Raw genomic sequence first — 22,644 nt, 5'->3', positions numbered from 1 at the left:
CGTTCTAAAATGATCAATGATAAGCATGAGAAAAAGGAAGTTTTCAACCGTGACTTTAAAACATTGACACTTAGGGCTGATTTCACTTCTGTTGGCAACTCATTCCATTTGTGTGCAGCATAACAGCTAAATGCTGCTGCACCATGTTTACTTTGGACTCCGTGCTCCACTATCTGACCTTAGTCTGTAGACTAAAGAATCCTACTGGATTTATATTCTATTAGCATTTATTTAATGTATTCAGGACCTAAACCATTTAGTGATTTATTGACCAGTGGCAGAACTTTAAACTAAATTATATAGTTTACTGGGAACCAGTGTAGAGACTGAAAATATAGGAAAGAAAAAGTATCCTTGTCCAGCCCCATAGCCCTCCCTCCTCTTTTAGCACCTTTGCATAAAATGGTAGTGCCGTTTGTTTCTTTACAGGTGTGGTAGAAGTGATTCTAACAAGTGTAATTTTACAAATGTAAACGTAAATGTTGTTAACCCATTCAAACATGGTGACAATACATTACCTGTGGCCCGTTTTCTTTTCAGTGTCCTTCTGCTGGGCTTCTCCATCTTGGGTTTCTTTCCTCTTTTGTCCTTTTTTTCTTCGTAGTCACTTCCTCCATCTTCATCTTCTTCCTCGCCAAATTTGTTGTCTTCATCATCACTACCAAAGTCATCTGCAAAAACATGGAAGTCAATATACAGCTCTTCTTGTGACAGTTTCTTACTGCTTTGCAAATATCTAAGCAAAAATGAGCTGGACTTACCAGCAGAATCATTTTTGGATTTTGAGAGTTTGTCCTCCGAGTCTTCACTGAAACCAAGAATCAGGAGAAAAAAAAAAAAAAAAAAAAAAAAAAAATCAAGATATATATGTGAATTAAAATCAATAACTTTGTAATTATGGATTTTGATCGTTCAAACAATCACATCAATTAGGCTATGTTCACACTGCTGGGACTGATGCCCAATTCATTACAAAAAATGTGGCTTCTGCTGTGGATGGAACGGGTCCGTAACGTCACATGCATGCGCACAAACACAAGGCGCCGTGTTGACGGAAGTAAATATGGCCCCTCGCGTAGGCCTCGTCATGACACAGTTGTGCCGATTTCAAGGATTTTGTGCAACCGGAGCCATCAGTTCTAAAGCATCGTTTTATATTCACACATGAAAGAGGCCTGGGTCGAATATGGAAAGAAAAAAAAAAAAGGGAAAAAAAGGAAAATCAGAATTGTACTTTGCACAGTGACATGAAAAAAAAAAAGTGATTCATCACACTGGGCAAAAAAAATAAAATTGACCTGCAGTGTGAACATAGCCTTAGTCTGATGTGTTGCTGCAATGGAGGTAAAATGTATCACTGATCTTTAACTTGGCAATTGCCAAAGTATTAATTCAGGTCCAACTATTTAATAGAAAAAAAGAAACAGAAATTCCCCCTCCATGAGCTGTCACCTTATCGTGGTGGAGGGGTTTGTGTGTCCCAATGATCCTAGGAGCTAAGTTGTCTGGGGCTTCACCCCTGGTAGGGTCACCCATTGCAAACAGGTCCGAGCTGAGAGAACAGACAAAGCACGGCTCCAAAAACCCCTATGATAAATACAATAAATGGATACAGGTTTCCATGGGGTCCAGCCCGAAAGGGTAACGTGGGTCCCCCTTGCCATGGGCTCACCACCTGTGGGAGGGGCCATAGGGGTCGGGTGCAGTGTGAGCTGGGCGGTGGCCGAAGGAGTGACCTTGGCGATCCAATCCCCAGCTACAGAAACTGGCTCTAGGGATGTGGAATGTCACCTCTCTGGCAGGGAAGGAGCCCGAGTTGGTGTGTGACGTTGAGAAGTTCCGAGTAGAAATAGTCGGGCTCGCCTCCGCACACTGCTTGTGCTCTGGTCCTATTGAGAGGGGTTGGACTCTCTTCAACACTGGAGTTGCCCACAGTGAAAGGCGCTGAGGAGATGTAAGTATGATTATTGTCCCCCAGCTATGCGCCTATACATCTGGGTTTACCCCAGTGGAAAAGAGGGTAGCCTCCCTCTGCCTTCGGGTGGGGGGATGGGTCCTGACTGTTGTTTGTGCCTATGCATCAAACAGCAGTTCAGAGTACCCACCCTTTTTGGAGTCCTTGGAGGGGGTGCTGGAGAGCGCTCCCACTGACGACTCCATCGTTCTGCTGGGGGACTTCAACGCTCATGTGGGCAATGACCGTGAGACCTGGAAGGGCGTGATTGGGAGAAACACCCAATCACCGTTCAATGATCGACTTTGTGGTCGTGTCATCGGATTTGCAGCCGCATGTCTTGGACACTCGGGTGAAGAAAGAGGCGGAGCTTTCAACCGATCACCACCTGGTGGTGAGTAGGCTCCGATGGTAGGGAAAATGCCGGTCCGACCTGGCAAGCCCAAACGTATTGTGAGGGTCTGCTGGGAAGGTCTGGCAGAATCCCCTGTCAGAAGGAGTTTCAACTCCCACCTCAGGCAGAACTTCACCCACGTCCCAGGGTAGGTGGGGGACATTGAGTCCGAATGGACCATGTTCAGCGCCTCCACTGCAGAGGCAGTCGACCGGAGCTGTGGCCGTAAAGTCATCGGTGCCTGTCGTGGCGGCAATCCCCGAACCCGTTGGTGGACACCGGCGGTGAGGGATGCCGTCAAGCTGAAGAAGGAGTCCTATTGGGCCTTTTTGGCTTGTGGGACTCCTAAAGCAGCTGATGTATTCCAAATACAGGGGGATCACACTCCTCAGCCTCCCTGGTAAGGTCCATTCAGGGGTGCTGGAGAGGAGGGTCCGTCGGGAAGTCAAATCTCAGATTCAGGAGGAGCAGTGTGGTTTTCGTCCTGGCCGTGGAACAGTGGACCAGCTCTACACCCTCGTCAGGGTCCTCGAGGTTGCATGGGAGTTCGCCCAACCAGTCTACATGTGTTTTGTGGACTTGGAGAAGGCATTCAACCATGTCCCTCAGGGACTCCTGGTGAGGGGTGTTTTGGGAGTATTAGTTACCAAACCCTGTGGTACGGGCTGCTCTGTCCCTGTACGACCAGTGTCAGAGTTTGGTCCGCATTGCTGACAGTAAGTCGGACTCGTTTCCGGTGAGGGTTGGACTCCGCCAAGGCTGCGCTTTGTCACAGATTCTGTTCATAACTTTTACAGACAGAATTTCTAGGTGCAGCAGAGTCGTAGGGGGGGGGGGGGGGGGTTCCAGTTTGGTGGCCTCAGTATTGCATCTCTGCTTTTTGCAGACAATGTGGTTCTGCTGTGATCTCCCAACTCTCACTGGAGCGGTTCGCAGCAGTGTGAAGCAGGTGGGATGAAAATCAGCACTTCCAAATCTGAGATTATGGTCCTCAGTCGGAAAAGGGTGGAGTGCCCTGTCCAGGTCGAGGATGAGATCCTGCCCCAAGTGGAGGAGTTCAAGTATCTTGGAGTCTTGTTCACGAGTGAGGGAAGAATGGAACGGGAGAGCAACAGGCGGGTCGATGCAGCGTCTGCAGTGATGGGGCCTTTGTATCGGTCCATTGCGGTGAAGAAGGAGCTAAGCCGAAAGGCGAAGCTCTCTATTTACCGGTCGATCTACGTTCACAGCTCGTGACCGAAAGAACAAGATGCCGGTTACAAGCGGCAGAAATGTGTTTCCTCCGCAGGGTGTCCGGGCTCTCCCTTAGAGATAGGGTGAGAAGCTCGGTTCAATCCCCGGCCCTGCCTGTGTGGAGTTTGCATGTTCTCCCCGTGCCTGCGTGGGTTTTCTTCGGGCACTCCGGTTTCCTCCCACATCCCAAAAACATGCATGGTAGGTTGATTGAAGTCTCTAAATTGCCCCTAAGTGTGAATGTGAGTGTGGATGGTTGTTTGTTTGTATGTGCCCTGCGATTGGCTGGCAACCAGTTCAGGGTGTACCCCGGCTCCTGCCCGAAGATAGCTGGGATAGGCTCCAGCACTCTCACGACCCATGTGAGCATAAGCGGCTCAGAAAATGGATGGATGGATGTTAAAATCAAACTAATTTGATCTAGTAAAGGGGAACCACATCACTTTTTATGCAGATAAAATTTAGGGAAAGTGACGAGAAACCTTTTTATCAGTCTCGTACTTTATGAAATTTTGAATTCTTGATGACAGAGGTTTACTTAAACTCAGAACACACACAAAATACAACCAAGAGTGGAATTTTATAGTATATTTAATGACATCTACAAGTGATCTAGAGGGAAACACACAAAGGAGTCTGACTAAATAAAGAAAATAACACTAATGATAAAAATTAGGAAAATAGGCGTACGAAAAGGGAAATAGAACAGTGTGTTGGACTAAAGTTGGAAACATGAGCATTTGCTGTGTCCAGTGGGGATGGGAGAGAGAGAGGACAAAATTGAGATTTTGTCTGAAGCTCGTAATTTCCCCGAAATTATCAGGCACTGATATTGTACAGTCTGGCAAAAGTCTGCCGCATTTACTCACGACCATAGGCTCAAGCTGGTGGGTGGTCTCTCTCGGGGCGGGTCTCGGGAAGCACGGAGGCAGATTTGGTTGAAGAAGGAAAAAATAAAAAATAAAATAAAGCAAAACGAGGCGGAAGACGAAAAATGGTTGTTTGTCACGCCTCCTTGGGAGAGTATGACCGTCTCTCTTCCTGCCTTTTTTGTGGCTCGCTTGCAAATTCAGAGCGATCACGCTAGGCTGGAAGCGTACCTGGTACCTTAGTAGAAGCTGCTCTGATCGCCTAGCAGTGGCCCACGGATAGGCTGGGAAGCCGAGTCTGTTGTCATCCCGGCCTTCGCGGTTACTGAGCCGTGTGCCCGAACAAAGAAAGGGCGGGGAGAGGGGTGGCCCGTGGCTGGTGAGCTGCCAGCCAGAACACTTAAGAAGTCAGAGGAGAGGAAAAACACGAGACCCAGAAGGCGGGAGTTAAGAGTTAAATATCGCATAGGCAGGGCGTGGGCAAGAGGGATTGACGACCTGGAGAAGACCACACCCATCAGCTTGTATATAGACTACAAATTTAATAAAATGGGTTTAAAATCATATATTAATATAAAATAACCAACTTGGTACTCTCTTTACTCAGAGGTCAAGCATATCAGACTGATTGTTTTTACTTATATTTTGGAAAACAACTGCTTAAGGTTCAAATCACATTTCATGCTTCAGTCAAATCAAGACAAACAATTCTCAAAACCTCACACTTGCACTTGTAAAGTTGACACACTGACAGACAAGGCATACATTTGGAAAATGACTAGAGTTTGTGAAATATCAAAACAGACATTTATCCTTGGTTAAACATCAAATGAGAGCCTACCCCCAGCAGACCCTCACAATAAGTTTTCATTTGACAGCTCCGCCCCTCTCTTCACCCGAGTGATAATAAACATGTCCGATGACACGACCACAAAGTTGATAATCGAACTGCGACCTAGGGGTATCCTAGTGCCAAATGCATGTGTGGATACCCTTATGCTTGAATATGGTGTTTGTTATGGACAATACGTGGTGAGCACAGAAGTCCAATAACAGAACAACACTTTGGTTCTGATCGAGGGGGCCGTTCCTCCCAACTCCCAACAGGTCTCCCTGTCATTGCCCACGAGTATTGAAGTCCCCCAGCAGAACGATTGAGTCCCCAGTGGGAGCGCAGCCGGGAAACGGATCGCCAAGGTCCCCGCCTCCAGCAACCACACAGTTCACACTGCACCCGACCCCTATGGCCCCTCCTACAGGTTGTGAGCCCATGGGAAGGGGGACCCACGTTACCCTTTCGGGCTGTGCCGGGCCGGGCCCCATGTGTGCAGGCCCGGCCACCAGGCGCTCGCCGTCGAGCCCCACCTTTATTCCTGGCTCCAGAGGAGGGCCCCGGTGACCTGCGTCATGTCGTTGGACTTGCGGCCGAATGGGAAACCTATATCCATTTATTTTATTCATCATAGGGGTTTTTGGAGCAGTGATTTGTCTGGTCCCTCACCTAGGACCTGTTTGCTATGGGTGACCCGACCAGGAGCGTGAAGCCCCAGACAATTTAGCTTCGAGGATCATTGGGACACACAAACCCCTCCACCAAAATAAGGTGACAGCTCAAGGAGGGATTTTGTAACATTACTGGTGATCAAATATCTAGACTGTCTCCCTATTGTTCTGCTGCTGTTCGCACCCCTATTCCCCTTGTCCGTTCTGTCCCTCGGTCTGTCCCCTAAAACATTTTCTGTCCGGCTGCATTTTCAATAAACCTCCTAATAATAATAATTTTAAAAAAGCAGCGGGAGTATTTCAAAACTCCCCTGTTGCACAGCAAAACTGCTCCAGCACAAAAGGCATACAGAGCCACCATTCTGCATGCCCTCCAAATAACTAACTACGGGCCTGCTTTGAGCCAGCACCGCCGCCGCTCAGCATGACAGGATTTAAGCTTCGCGGGAGGCTCGCCAATGTTTTCAACAAACAAGAACAGTCCAGTTGGCTTGCTTTAACCTTTGCGGATTCCACTTGTTAAGTTGAGGGGTGTGCTCAGTGGCACATTACTCCATCATATAGTCTTCACTGTGCATGCTCATCAACTGGGTTATGTGGTTTGCTTCTAAGGCTGGCCCACTCAATCGCACCAGAAAAAAAAAAAAAAGACACAGTCCCGTGATCCCCTTCAAAGTCACGGACAGGAAATCTTAATCGAGCAGCGCTTTAAGTCTATATCAAAAGCTAAAAAACATGCGCATCCATATAAACTCGGCTGGGCGTAATTTCAATACATTATTTCCTAGTCTCGATACAATCAATTGATTACCTTTTAAATCGATATATTTTTGTCTGGAGTATCTCTCTCACACACATTACAGTATATTGCCGAAGTCATGTTGGATGGGGACGGCCCATATCTCTGTGTGTGTGTGTGTCTAACATAATGCATTCATTATATCGATTTATATTCCTACGATCCAACTGGATCTGTGCTTGGCTAGTTAGCCTTCCGGGTGAAAATAGATCGATTTAAACGCACACAAAATAAAGGGAACACGAAAATAACACATCACATTATATTGTGGAATGCGTTGAGAACAAAATAAAAATGATCAATGTAAACCAAAATGATTATTCCATGGAGATCTGGATTTGGGATCATATGCAAAATAAAAGTGGAAATTCACATCACAGGATGGTCTAACTTCAGTGGAAATTGGAAAGTCAAAATGAGGCTCAGTAGTATGTGTGGCCTCCACGTGCCTGTATGACCTCCCTACAACGGGTGGGCATGCTCCTGATGATGCGGCGGATGTTCTCCTGAGGGATCTCCTCCCAGATATGGATCAAAGCATCAGTCAGCTCCTGGACAGTCTGTGGTGCAACATGGCATCGGTGGATGGATGGACGGAGGGAGACATGATGTCGCAGATGTGCTCGACTGGATTCAGGTCTGGGGAACGGGCAGGCCAATCCATCCCACCAATGACCCACCATGAGGCCTAGCATTGTTATGCATCAGAAGGCCTACTGCACCAGCATATGGTCTCTAATGGGTCTGAGGATCTCATCCCGGTACCTAATGGTCGTCAGGGTACCTCTGGCTAGCCCTCCAAAGAAATTTCTCCTCAACACCATTACTGACCCACTGCCAAACCAGTCATCCTGGACAATGTTGCAGCAGAACGTTCTCCATGGCGTCTCCAGACTCTGTCACGCCTGTCACACGTGCCCAGTGTGAACCTGAACTCATCTGTGAAGCGTACAGGGCGCCAATGGCGAATCTGCAAATCTTAGTGTTCTCTGGCAAATGCCAATCGAACTGCCCGCTGTTGGGCTGTAATCTGCTGGAGGTCATTTTGCAGGGTTCTGCCATTGGTGCTCCGGTTACTTCTGGCATAAAGGATGAATTTGTAGTCCTGCTGCAGGGTTGTTGTCCTCCTACGGCCTCCTTTACATCTCCCGTCTCCTGATATCTCCTCCGTGCTCTAGACACTGTGCTGACAGACAGCAAAACTTTTTGCCACGGCTCGCATTGACATGCCATCCTGGAAGAGGTGCACGACCTGAGCAACTTCTGTGAATTGTAGACTCCGTCTCATAGTACCTCTAGGTGTCAGAGCACTGACAAAATGCAAAAGGGACCAAAATATCAGTCGGAAAGGATGAGAACAGAGAAATGGTCTATGTCGCCACCTGCAGAGCCACTCCTTTATAGAGATTCTATTGCTAATTTCCTCTCATTTCCACCTGTTGAATTTATACAACAGCAGGGGAAACTGTTTCAATTAGTGTTGCTTCTTAACTGGACAGGTTGATTTCACAGAAGTGTGAGTGACTTGGCGTTACCTTGTGTCGTTTATTTTTTTTACAGCCCGCGTGAATTAGGGGTGCACGATATTTTCTTTGGGCGTCATTGCGATGTACGTGTAATGGTCTGCTGGGATGTTGGTGTTCTTTAATATACAGTGAACCATCTATTAAAAGTGACCAGCAGAATCTACAGGTACACCAGCTGCATTTCCTATTTCGTTCTTCAGAATGATACTAGGCAAGCACGCGGCAGCTGCGTGAGTGCGCGAGGTGCGTTTAGGGACACTGTGTAAAAGGGAATGAATGTGTTCTTTTGTAATGCAGTACATAATTGTCAAAATGGATTACTAGGGAAATGACTATTTGTATCAGAATGCTTTAGTTAAAATACAGTGACCATATAGAATTGATTTTGTTTTGTAATATAGGAGTAGATACCTTTCCTTGAGCCGTCACCTTATCGTGGTGGAGGGATTTGTGTGTCCCAATGATCCTAGGAGCTAAGTTGTCTGGGGCTTCACTCCCTGGTAGGGTCACCCATGGCAAACCGGTCCTAGGTGAGGGACCAGACAAAGCACAGCTCCTAAAACCCCTATGAAGAATACATTAAATGGAGCTAGGTTTCCCTTACCCGGACGTGGGTCACCAGGGCCCCCCCTCAGGAGCCAGGTCTGGAGGTGGGGCTCGAAGACAAGCGACTAGTGTCCAGGCGTGCACCCATGGGGTCCGACCGGGCACAGCCTGAAGGGGTAACATGGGTCCCCATTCCCATGGGCTCACCACCTGTGAGAGGGGCCATAGGGGTCGGGTGCAGTGTGAACTGGGTGATGGCCGAAGGCGGGGACCTTGGCGATCCGATCCCCGGCTACAGAAACTGGCTCTAGGGACGTGGAATGTCACCTCTCTGGCAGGGTAGGAGCCCGAGCTGGTGTGTGAGGTTGAGAAGTTCAGACTAGATATAGTCAGGCTCGCCTCCACACTGGTACCAGTCGTCTTGAGAGGGGTTGGACTCTTTTCTACTCTGGAGTTGCCCATGGTGAGAGGTGCCGAGCAGGTGTGGGTATACTTATTGCCCCCCCCGGCTCGGCGCCCGTACATTGGGGTTCACCTCGGTGTACGAGAGGGTACCCTCCCTTCGCCTTCGGGTGTGGGGACGGGTCCTGACTGTTATTTGTGCCTATGTAACAAATAGAAGTTCAGAGTACCCACCCTTTTCGGAGTCCTAAGAGGGGGTGCTGGAGAGCGCTCCCGCTGGGGTCTCCATTGTTCTGCTGGGGGACTTCAATGCTCACGTGGGCAATGACAGTGGGACCTGGAAGGGGGTGATTGGGAGGAACAGCCTCCGCGATCAGAACCCGAGTGGTGTTCTGTTATTAGACTTTTGTGTTTACCATGGATTGTCCATAACAAACACCATGTTCAAGCATAAGGGTGTCTACACGTGCACTTGGCACCAGGACACCCGAGGTCGCCGTTCGATGATCGACTTTGTGGTCGTGTCATCGGACTTGCGGCCGCATGTCTTGGACACTCGGGTGAAGAGAGGGGCGGAGCTGTCAACTGATCACCACCTGGTGGTGAGTTGGCTCTGATGGTGGGGGAAGATGCCGGTCTGACCTGGCAGGCCCAAACATATTATGAGGGTCTGCTGGGAACGTCTGGCAGAATCCCGTCAGAAGTAGTTTCAACTCACACCTCCGGCAGAACTTCACCCACGTCAACGGTGATGTCAAGCTGAAGGAGTCCTATCGGGCTTTTTGGCCTGTGGGACACCCGAGGCAGCTGATGGGTACCGGCTGACCAAGCTAAATGCAGCTTTGGTGGTCGCTGAGGCAAAAACTCTGGTATGGGAGGAGATCGGTGAGGCCATGGAGAACGACTTCCGGACGGCTTCGAGGAAATTCTGGTCCACCATCCGGCATCTCAGGAGGGGGAAGCAGTGCACCATCAACAGTGTGTATAGTGGGGATGGGGCGCTGCTGACCTCAACTCGGGACGTTGTGAGTCGGTGGGGAGAATACTTCTAAGACCTCAATTCCACCAACACACCTTCCCATGTGGGAGCAGAGTCCGGGGTCTCTGAGGCGGGTTCGCCTATCTCTGGGGTTGAGGTCACCGAGGTGGTTAAAAAACTCCTCGGTGGCAAGGCCCCATGGGTGTATGAGATTCGCCCGGAGTTCCTCAAGGCGTTGGAGGGCTGTCCTGGTTGACACGCCTCTGCAACATCGCGTGGACATCGGGGACAGTGCCTCTGGATTGGCAGGGGGGGGTCACACGCCTCAGCCTCCCTGGTAAGGTCTATTCAGGGGTGCTGGAGAGGAGGGTCCGTCGGGAAGTCGAATCTCAGATTCAGGAGGAGCAGTGTGGTCTTCGTCCTGGCCGTGGAACAGTGGACCAGCTCTATACCCTGGGCAGGGTCCTCGAGGGTGCATGGGTCTTCGCCCAACCAGTCTACATCTGTTTTGTGGACTTGGAAAAGGCGTTCGACCGTGTCCCTAGGGGGGTCCTGTGGGGGGTGTTTCGGGAGTATGGGGTACCGAACTCTCTGAAACGGTCTATTCGGTCCCTGTACGACCAGTGTCAGAGTTTGGTCCGAATTGCCGGCAGTAAGTCAGACTCGTTTCCAGTGAGGGTGGGACTCCGCCAAGGCTGCCCTTTGTCACCGATTCTGTTCATAACTTTTATGGACAGAATTTCATGGCGCAGCCTAGGCATAGGGGTGTCCGGTTTGGTGGCATCAGTATTGCATTTTTGCTTTTTGCAGATGATGTGGTTCTGTTGGCTTCATCAAACCGTGATCTCCAACTCTCACTGGAGCAGTTCGCAACAGAGTGTGAAGCGGCTGGGATGAGAATCAGCACCTCTAAATATGAGACCATGGTCCTCGGTCGGAAAAGGGTGGAGTGCCCTCTCCAGGTCGGGTATGAGATCCTTCCCCAAGTGGAGGACTTCAAATATCTTGGGGTCTTCTTCACGAGTGAGGGAACAATGGAACGCGATATCGACAGGCGGATCGGTGCAGCATCTGCAGTGATGCGGACTTTGTATCGGTCCGTTGTGGTGAAGAAGGTCTCTCTTTACCGGTCAATCTACGTTCACAGCTCGTGACCGAAAGAACAAGATCCCGGATACAAGCGGGCGAAATGAGTCCTTTCACCATCGTTCCTGTCATACTGTGTTGCATGTTTTTCTTTGCACATTAATGACAAAAGTCCTGTTTTTGTTTGAATTCTTCATTTAAAAAAAACACCATCCACACAATATGTTTTTGAGATTGTAGGGTGAAAGCTGGAGCTGGCTAATAGTCTGGACAGAGTGGGTGGAAACAAAGGGCAAATAAAATATATAAAAAAATATTTTGAGGGAAATTGCCCGTCAGGAACAATGAAGGGGGGCGAACAATAAAGTGGTTCAAAAATGAACCGGTGAACTCTTTATCGAAGTTGAATCTCAGATTCAGGAGGAGCTGTGTGGTTTTCATCCTGGCTGTGGAGCAGTGGACGAGCTCTACACCATCGCCAGGGTCCTCGAGGGTGCATGGGAGTTTGCCTAACCGGTCTACATGTGTTTTGTGGACTTGGGGAAGGCGTTCAACCGTGTCCCTCAGGCAGTCCTGTGGGGAGTGCTTCGGAAGTATGGGGTACCGAACCCCCTGATACGGGCTGTTCGGTCCTTGTACAACCGGAGTCAGAGTTTGGTCCACATATCCGGCAGTAAGTCGGACTCGATTCCGGTGAGGGTTGGACTCCGCCAAGGCTGCCCTTTGTCACAGATTCTGTTCATAACTTTTATGGACAGAATTTCACGGCCCATAGAGGGGTTCTGGTTTGGTGGCCTCAGTATTGCATCTCTGCTTTTTGCAGATGATGTGGTTCTGTTTGCTTCATAAAGCAGTGATCTCCAACTCTCACTGGAGCAATTTGCAGCTGAGTGTGAAGCGGCTGGGATGAGAATCAACACCTACAAATCTGAGACCGTGGTCCTCAGTCGGAAAAGTCAGTGATGAGATCCTGCCCCAAGTGGAGGAGTTCAAGTATCTTGGGGTCTTGTTCACAAGTGAGGGAAGAATGGAACGGAAGATCGACAGGCGGATCGGTGCAGGGTCTGCAGTGATGCGGACTTTGTATCATTGTGTCTGTTGTGGTAAATACAAGTGGCCGAAATGAGTTTCCTCCGCAGGGTTCTCCCTTGGAGATAGGGTGAAACTAAAACGCTATAAAACGTTGATTCCTTTCTTTACCCACCGATGAGCCACAAGGTTAATGTTTGTGAAAAAAATAAGAAAAATATAATTAGTTTATCCACTCTTCAGAAAACTCAACATGAGGGTGGCCTAAATGCTCCCAACTTTAAACACCATTATTTAGCTAAGCAATTACAATACCTCATCAAATGGATGCACCAGAATGAGGAGCATCATTCTTGGCTAGAATTAGAACGGATAGACTGCAACAACATCAAACTCTCAAAAACTCCCATTTATTTCCACGTCTTAAAATGTTTCAAGAACCCAATAATCGCATACTCTACCACGGCTTGGTGGAAAAGTTTAGAAGCGACAGGATCTCAATTAGCTCCCAGTATGCTCTGGCAGAATCCAGATTTCGAAATTAACAATACACCCCTTTATTTTAGCACATGGGTAAAAGATTGACCACCTACAATTATTTAACGCTAATATTTTTAGGACACGTGATCAACTGTTCCAAGAATTTGAAAGCAGCAATTAAAAAAAGAATACCAACACTCCAAAGCACCTTCGAACCGCACTTACCAATGACTAAATGGGAAGAAGACCTATGTATGCTGACCGAAATTACTGGATACAGTTATGAAACATTTAGAATGACAAAAACCACAAATTTACAGGTTTATACAATATAAAGTGCCGCATCGAACACACTTTACTCTATACACTATGCATAAAATGGGCTTCTCTCCATCTAATATATGCGTGCAATGCACCAAAAATATTCCGTGACACCTATTTTTATGCTATATGGGAATCCACCACAATTCAATGCTTTTGGACTTGGGTTACGCAGAAACTCTCGTATTTTGAACTGCAGGATTCCACTTTCCCCGAGATCATGCATACTTGGTGACTTGAGCATAATCGATCTCCATAATAAATATTCACAATCATAACACGTCATGTTGGGTATTGCTAAACATTTTTATTAAACTTGAAAAATAAACAAGCTATTAACATCAATCACTGGCTTAATTTCATCAGAGTATATTGCGTTAGAAAAAACAGCAGCGCAACGAAAAAACTCAATTACAGAAACTTTCCAAAAATTCAGAATATCATGTAAAAGTTTATTTCCATAAATCCATTCAAAAAGTTAAACTTTCATAGATTATAGATTCAGGGCCCACAATTTAAACAATTTTCAGTATTTATGCGTTTATTTTTACATAATTTGGGCTTCCAGCTCATAAAACCCACAAAATCAGAATCAAAATAAATCAGCCCAAATATTGGAGGCCATAAATGTTTTAAACTGAGTGTCACACACTCATCAATTACTAAACTCAAAGCACCTTCACAGGTTCCCCTAGTGTCAATTTTCTTCAGTTTGGTTCAATTGTCTCAGTTGGGTTCAATATGGGGAAGACTGCTAACTATCCAGACCATCATTGATACCCTCCATAGGATGGGTAAGCCACAAACATTCATAGCGAAGTAGGCTGGCTGTTCACAGAGTGCTGTGTCCCAACATATTAATGGAAAGTCTAGTGGAAGGACAAAATGTGGCAGGAGAAGATGCACCAGCAAAAGAGATGAGGGCTTCAGCGGATTGTGGACTTCAGCGGATTATCAAACAGAGACGATGCAATAATCTAGCAGAGATCAAGAAAGAGTGGAATGAGGCGGGAGTCACAGCTTCAAAAACCACCACATTCAGATGCATGCGGGAGATGGGCTACAACTGTCGGGTTCCACGGTTCAAGCCACTTCTGAGCATGATCCAACGTATGAAGAGTCTCAACTGGGCCAAGGAGGAGGAGGACTGGACTGTTGGCCAGTGGTCCAAGTACCTCTTTTCCAATGAAAGTGTGCCTTTCATTGGGAATCAAGATCCAAGGGTTTGGAGGAAGTCGGGTGAAGAACAGAACCCAAGCTGCTTGCGGTCCAGTGTGAAATAGCCACAGTCAGTCATGATTTGGACTTCAACATCCAGTGCAGGTGTTAGTAAACTTTGCTTTCTTAAATCCAAGGTCATCGTAACAGTCTACCAGAATGTTTTAGGGTACTTCATGAATCATTCTACTGAGGATCTGTATGGAGATGCAGATTTCATCTTCCAGCAGCCCCTGCCCATACCGCTAGAAGCACCAAAACCTGGTTTGATGCCCATGCCATCACAGTGCTTGACTGGCCAGCCAACTCGGCGGATCTAAACCCCCTTGATAATCTATGGGGTATTATCAAGAAGAAAATGAGGGGCACCAGACCCCAAAAACAAAGAATTGACAGCGCGCATCAAGGAAATCTGACCTTCCATAACTCCAAGGCAATGCCACAGGCTGATTGCCTCAATGCCACAGCGCATCGAGGCAGTGATTAAAGCAAAGAGATTCCCAACCAAGTATTGAAGATTAACGTATCATTTTGAAAGTATGATATTTTGATTGATTTAATGTAGCCCTAACTTCTCCCTTTTTACAACAAAAACTGAGAAGAAGAGAGACGACCACTGGATTGACCTCCCGGAGAGCATTAATGGTGGACTCGCCCATGTCCACGGGTGCTCGGTTGTTTCCAGCTGGCGCCCAACTTGGTCCCCTGCTCTGGCTACTGGTAGGGGGCGGTGGTGCGCTCCTCGGGCCTGCCTCCTCCTCTTCTCATGGGGAGGCCGGGTGGGGGGCACCTCCCAAACTCAGGGGCGGGTAGTGGGTGCTGGCTGGAATGTGAGGGGATTCCTGGGGTCGGTGCTACGGGCTGGGTAGGGAGGCTTTCTCTGTCTGTTGTTGTCCTGCCTGATGGGCCCGACCTGCAGGAGCCTTAATCACTCACCTAGCACACACTCACACCACTCACTATAATTTTCTTTTTAACTCGTCACATCTGGGCACACACACATATTCAAGGTTTTCTGGGGGGCTGGTGTGGGCTCAGGAGAGTGCGGGTGCCGGACCGGGTTTTAGTACGTCAGTGCTGTCTCCCGGTCCAGGCGCCCTGCCCCTCCGCCCTGCCTGCCACCCAGGAGTTGTCATACTAGAGCGTCTCCAACTACCGGAAACAAATTCCTTGTGTTTTTTACATATTTGGAAAATATAGATGATTCTTATTTAATGCATTACACACACTTATCCCCCATTCATTTAATGCACCACATACACCCATCTCTGGGGGCCAGTGGGTCTTGGGTGGGGGGATTTGGCTGTCAGGCAGCAGTGCCTGGCAGCCCTGCCCCACCCAATGCTCACTTGCCTCTCCAGATTTTAATGCACCACACCACTCGGGCTGGGCAGGGGACTGGCTGCATTGTGGGTACTGCGGGGTGCGGGGGTGGGGGGGGGGGGCATTGGGTTCCTGCGGCCTCCTCCGAGTGGCCGGTTGTCGTGGCGCCTCGGTGGGGCCGGTGGACCGCCCTGGTTCCCTCGGTGTGGGACATGTCCCGTCCACCAAGCTGCTCTCTGGTGAACTCCTGGGCCCGATCCCGCCTCTCGATTCATTGGGTGGGGTCCTCAGCCTCCGCGGTGCAGGCACAGCAATTACGGGACACTTCTGTCAGTCATTGTGCATGCGAAACTGTGTCAATTCACTTGCATGAGTCCGCAGGCATACACCCCTGGGACCTTTTCGCTGGGTTTGGGGCCACTCACTTATTGCGACAAATAACTCATGACTGAGAAATGCTAGGGTGTCCCCTCACTCACTCTCTAGTCCTATAGAGGTTTATAATTTATATAGCCACTCCCACCACACTTCACTTGTACAGCCGGGTTCACAACCCTTGTCCTGCATGCTTCCTCTTGTTCTGTCCTTCCCTCACAAGGTGTAAACACTACTGCCCCATACAACAATCATATCTAAGATGTCATTGCTCTCGATAAATGATTTGCTTTCCTCCTCGTTTACAGTAAGTGCGTTGTCTTTTGTTGTCTTCTTTTCTCACTCCCCTTTGGAAACCATGTTCTGTTCGACTGATTGACTCTGATTCTCAATAAATATCCATTAACACCAAGAAACCACAGCGGCAACTTAAAAACTCCACTGTGAAACAGTACAACTGTTCCGGCATAAAAGGGATAAAGATCCTCCATTCTGCTTGACCGAACAGGACAAAAAAAGTATTTGTGATACTGTGAGACGTTTGTGAATTTTGTCCCAATTCAATGGGATGGAAAGTTGCTATGGTGAAGTTTTAGCTCAATGTTAAGCTATTTTTTTCTGTCATTGGCTCTTACGTTGGTTTGAACACTAAAATAAACCCCAAAAACCATCAGTGCAAAAGTGCAAACAACCGTTTACTTTGTTTGCTGCCTCAATGTTGGCATAAACGTATTTTATTGTTTCACTCACCCAACTGACAGAGTTGACTTCACTGAATCTCCGTGCGGTGTAGTCTGAGGCCCAGAGTGCGCCAGACGCTTCACATCGTGAAAGCCTCCTTTGCAGGATATAAACTTATTCCGAGTGTTGCACTGAGGCGACTGGTCATTAATTTTAACAAAGTTAAGATACACTTTTGTTCGCCGCCGTTGGCCACAAGCATGTGTTTGTGGGCGTTCTTCGTTGGTTTTCGCCACATTGTTTTTTGGCACTTGTTCGGGGCCGGCGGACTAGGCATCGAAACTGTGAACCGAAATTGTTTTATTTGAATGATTCCGGGAAAACCGGAACGTTAGTCCCGGTTCCAATCGGTTCTTGATGCCCAACCCTATCGATGAACCCCTTTTACCATAGGAAAAATGTAAAAAATATTGATCAAATCGAGCTTCTCGATATATCGCCCAGTACAAAGTAACGCTTAATGTCTTTGTCATTAAAGTGCTAAAAAAACACACGCATCCATATAGTCTGCTGTGCATAAATTCAGTTTTATTTTCCTAGTATTGATACAATCAATTCACTACGTTTTAAAACGATTTAAATCGATACATTTACGTCCGGATGGCTAACTTGCCGAGCAGCCATCGATCCAGATGGATAGTAGGAATATAAAACAATACATTGATATCATGAATGAATCCTTACACCACTAATAAGCATTAAGGATTGCAAGATAGGCTGCTTGATGCATGTAGTCTCATAACAATAACCCTCCCAGTCACTTTCCTTCATATAAAAGTAGGTTTTGTCTTTCCAACCTGGCAAATTGCTATTGAACATAAAGGCTGCTTCTTCAAGCGATTAATAACCTGTGTTTGCCTATTATGAGTCAATGTTGACGCAATCGTAACTAACAATGGCTTGACAGAGTTACTGTAATCTGACTACTTTTCTGAATGCAGTAACACATTACATTGTTTGTTGCTCAAAATGGCAGCCATTTTGTAAAGCATTACTGGCATCACGGGTGCTGAATGGGCTGCTTGATTGCGCACTGAGCGTGGCCTGCAGCCATACTACTATGAGCGCGCCAAATCCAGTCTGATCTTAGAAAGTACCCCTGCTCTAAAGCATCCCACAAAAACATGAACCATCCCCAACTCCTACTTACCTTTCATCCTGTGAATTCTTTGAGCGCTTGTGCTTCAGCTCACGGGGTGCAGTGCGCACCTTCTTGGGCTTAGAGTCACCATATTCCTCATCTATAGAGAAACAACATATGTGTTCTAATCTCAACATCCATATAAATGGGTCTAACCAGCCATCCATTCGTCTATATCGCTTATTGTCGCTTGAGCTGGAGCCTATCCCAACTGACTTTGGGCGAGAGGCTTAGTTAGGGCTGGGCGATTATATGATCGAGATCAAAGATGGTGATAAATTTCCCGTCAATCTCGGTGATCAGACGTATGCATTTCCTCGATCTAACATGGCGGGAGTTGCTGTCGCACGAACCACGCGGCCTGTCTCCAGACCAGTGATGGAAGCCGCTCAGTGAGTTTTCAATGTCGGTTCTGTGGCAGTGTCTCCAAAGCGACATGGAACAATGCTATTAACTAGCTGATGAGCAAAGTATGTCGGCGTCCTCAGAAATGGGTAACACTGTATACATTTGAAGAATATTGAAGAAGAATTGAGCCGTCACCTTAACGTGGTGGAGGGGTTTGTTTGTCCCACTGATCCTAGGAGCTAAGTTGTCTGGGGCTTCACGCCCTTGGTAGGGTCACCCATGGCAAACAGGTCCTAGGTGAGGGACCAGACAAAGCATGACTCCAAAAACCCCTACAATGATTAAAGCAAATGGATGTCGGTTTCCCTTGCCCGGATGCGGGTCACCGCGGAACCCCTCTGGAGCTAGGCCTGGAGGTGGGGCTCGAAGGCGAGCGCCTGGTGGGCGGGCCTGCACCCATGAGGCTCGGACGGCACAGCCCGAAAGGGTAACGTGGGTCCCCCTTTCCATGGGCTCACCACCTATGGGAGGGGCCATAGGGGTCAGGTGCAGTGTGAGTTGGTCAGTGGCCGAAGGCGAAGACCTTGGCGATCCGATCCCCTGCTACAGAAGCTGGCTCGAGGGACGTGGAATGTCACCTCTCGGGTAGGGAAGGAGCCCGAGTTGGTGAGTGAGGTTGAGAAGTTCCGACTAGGTATAGTCTGGCTCGCCTCCACACACGTCTTGGCTCTGGTACCAGTCCTCTTGAGAGGGGTTGGACTCTCTTCCACTCTGGAGTTGCCCACTGTGAGGTGCGTCGAGCAGGTGTGGATATACTTATTGCCCCCCTCTGCCTTCGGGTGGGGGGGCTGGTCCTGACTGTTGTTTGTGCCTCTGCACCAAATAGCAGTTCAGAGTACCCACCATTTTCAGACTCTTTGGAGGGAGGGGGCGGGGGTGGGGGTGCTGGAGAGCGCTCCAGCTGGGGACTCCATCGTTCTGCTGGGGGACTTTATTGATTGGGAGGAAACGCCCCGCCGATCAGAATCTGAGTGGTGTTCAGTTATCACGGATTGTCCAGAATGAACACCATGTTCAAGCATAAGGGTGTCCACACGTGAACTTGGCATCAGGACACCCTAGGCCGCAGTTCGATGATCCACTTTGTGGTCATGTCATCGGACGCATGTCTTGGACACTCGGGTGAAGAGAGAGGCGGAGCTGTCAACTGATCACCACATGGTGGTGAGTAGGCTCCGATGGTGGGGAAGATGCCGGTCCGACCTGGCAGGCCCAAACGTACTGTGAGGGTCTGCTGGGAAGGTCTGGCAGAACGACTTGTGGACAGCTTCGAGGAAATTCTGGTCCACCATCCAGCGTCTCAGGAGGGGGGAGCAGTGCACCATCAACACTGTGTATAGTGAGGATGGGGCACTTCTGACCTCAACTCGGGATGTTGTGAGTCGGTGGGGAGAATACTTTGAAGACCTCTTCAATTCTCAGAGGGCGCAGCTTGTTTATTTTGTATCTGGTACCTCAAAAATAACTCAGGACTACAAAATAGTGCAGTTATATTTTTCTACATTTGTTGCACTGTTGGGTGAAAATTCTCCTCATATTTTTCTATATATAATTTATTTGCCTTATTTGCTTAGTACGCTAATATGTTGGAGTTACCATTTGTGAACAAAAGGTGTTAATAAAATGTTGAACTAGCTTCTTTAGTTTCCAGTACAGATGCTTTAAAACAGGCTATTTAAAAAAGTTTTTCAAAAAGTAGAATTGTGATAATAGAGATTGGACAATATGAAAAAATTTATCATGACCATTATTTTGCCTGATCGCCCAGCCCTCAGCGGAATACACCCTGGAGTGGTTGCCAGTCATTCACAGGGCACATAATACCCCTCGAAATTTCGGCCCATACCAGCTTACTGATGGATATTTTTTAACAAACTTGTTAGCCAATAACAGATGAAATGAAAAGGTTGGGGACATGAGAAAAAAATAAATAAAGTTACTGTTTTACTCCAATATGAAGACATTTTTGACGAGGCATTCTATAGGCGATATCACACAAACACCTTTCCGAAAAAGGCAAATTTTATCTCCCCACACAAAGAACAAAATTTCTCCAGAACCCATCATTCCATTTTTAAAAATTCTTCGTTGCATGTGTTGTACTCCGGTTGAAGAAGCCATTCCTATCACACTCAGCATTTTGAGATACTGTCATTTTTGGTAAATCTTGTCACATTGTTACTAAAAGTCATCTTTAAGGCATGGTGTTTGGAGAAAATTTAACGGACCCATAGCATTGTAATCAATCCACCACGAGAACGCAGCATTTCCTCACTCGACGGCTCTCTTTATCCAGCCTATCTCATCTGCCCCTAGGCATGTCACGATAATTACTATATCCACTTATCGTTGGATACATAAAAATGGACAAGATCCATGCCGGACTTGAGAAATTCTTGTTGTGGTGACCCGGCATGCAGCTCACACAGCGAGCTGACGGCGAGTTGGACATGAACCGGCGGCGGGCCAGTGTAGGCTCCGTCCAATACTCCACATCCTTGCTACATGGGCCGCGCGTAGATCACACAACAGAGACATTGAAGGGAAAGTTAACGGTTTATTACGCTGGCTAGCCTGCAAGCTAAGGGGCTAAACAGCTCGACCGTGTCTTTGTCCTCAGCGCCTTGCTCTGTGTTGTTGCGTGTGTTAGTCCCCACATAAAACACGCACACGGGAAAGTTAAGTTTATTAACTATAACCGCAGCGGACTCGTCTCCAGCACCTTCAGCGGACACACCCACAAAGACCTGCAGCGTCCCCCTTTATATTTCATGATTTCAGAGCCTTGTGATTTATTATTATAATTTTTTTTTAATTCATTCAAATTTGGCAAGTCTTCTCGATGGTGTGTCAAATCTTTGCCCTTTAGTGGGTTGATGACGTTCTATACCTCTGCCAAATGTTTCATATTTGTTTAAGTGCGATTTTTTTGTGAACAGAGCCCGCGTCTGTTTTATGCACGCTTTGTGTAAAATATTTATTGTTCTACATTTCAATGCCAATGTTCAATATTTTTGAGAATTTAAAGTTAATTGTTCTTAAAAAGGATGTAGTTGAATTATTATGGGCGTATCCTAAACACTTATCAGAGCTAGGTGAATGGAGATATATTTTGTGGGGACAATATAAAAATATCTATTGTGCCATTTGTCTTCTCAAAATTTATGCTGTAGGGCTGACAAGTTCTTAATTCAAGCAAGTGGATTCGAAAAAGCTGCTGACGATGCCCCGAAGAACCATTTTTTTCAATTTGTAAAGCTCAAAGGACACACACACTGCCTACCTTGAATGTGGCAGCACGCTTACGCCACCTCAACAAGGGGGGAGCCGGATGCATAACGCAAATTTTAAGGTTTACAGTAAATAAAACCTTTTACTGAGCAGTCAGCAGCTCAAAACAAAGATTGAACCGTTTATTCCTCGTAACTCGACGAAAAGCGCGTGGACTGATAACAGAAATGGAAGCTGTGGGCAGGCACAGGTGATCGTTGATTAGTCAAAAGTCAGTCGGAGCTCATGGCTGGCTGCGAGCAGGTGACAAAATGCACCATGCCAAGCAACAGACGGTTGAAAACTGGGCGAGATGCCACACGTGACTTCATTTTATGTTCAAAGAGGGTGCCGTAGACGAGATGCATTTTTCCCTTTGTCGCCAGCACCCAAATAAAATATTGCCAAAATTAGTCGCCAAAGTTTTATGGGTGTTGCAGCCAGCGAGCTAAAGGAAGCTAATGTTGACAGGCACAACCGCGCTGAGGCACAGGAGACAGTCGATAGTGAATATAAATCCTGCAACATTATCCGAAATCTCTAAAACTTCTCCAATTGGACGGCCATTGAGCCATGCCAAACAGCGAGAAGGATCGGGTAATTAAATCACTATAGTGTTGTATAATGGCGGCTATATTATGTGCACAGCACAAGGCGGCGAGATATATGACGCCATCAGGGTGCGTAGAGTCTCGAAGATAGAGAACCGGTTGATTAGCCTCAAGGTATTATTTATTTTCTTACTTGGGGGAGATAACCACGAAAAATAGTGTCACCTGAATAGAAAGCCAAAATATAAAATCTGCATGTTAAAAAAAAAAAAATTTACAAAAATAATCAGTGTTGATTTTAAACAGCACATGATTCTGGATTGCTTTTGCGCTCAATAAAATGTATTTGATTCAAGTTAATTTATTTTAAAAACAATCTAATTCCTTATAATTTATAAAGAAATTCAAAATATTTGAATTTAGTGAACCCTAATTTCTAATATTATTTGAGCTTGTTTCTTAAATTTTTATACATGGAGTGTGTGGGCTTTTCATT

The 22,644-nt window shown here is 47.2% G+C and overlaps 1 protein-coding gene across 3 annotated transcripts in view; it reads right to left on the bottom strand.

Annotated features, from left to right (window-relative positions):
- nucks1a (nuclear casein kinase and cyclin-dependent kinase substrate 1a) overlaps positions 1–22,644 on the bottom strand; it is an 87,947-nt gene that overhangs the window by 34,381 nt on the left and 30,922 nt on the right. For 2 of the 3 annotated variants that reach the window (XM_061784085.1, XM_061784084.1), the window contains 3 exons: positions 17,929–18,019; positions 762–808; positions 519–671 (listed from right to left, as the gene is read on the bottom strand). In XM_061784085.1, coding sequence (XP_061640069.1) covers positions 519–671; positions 762–808; positions 17,929–18,019 — 291 coding nt within the window. The remainder of the gene's footprint in view (positions 1–518; positions 672–761; positions 809–17,928; positions 18,020–22,644) is intronic. The other variant, XM_061784086.1, reaches the window with a different exon arrangement.

The sequence above is a fragment of the Phyllopteryx taeniolatus genome, chromosome 9 (assembly GCF_024500385.1).
Source record: "Phyllopteryx taeniolatus isolate TA_2022b chromosome 9, UOR_Ptae_1.2, whole genome shotgun sequence".
NCBI classification, from domain to species: domain Eukaryota; kingdom Metazoa; phylum Chordata; class Actinopteri; order Syngnathiformes; family Syngnathidae; genus Phyllopteryx; species Phyllopteryx taeniolatus.
This window is presented reverse-complemented; position numbering and strand designations above follow the sequence as displayed.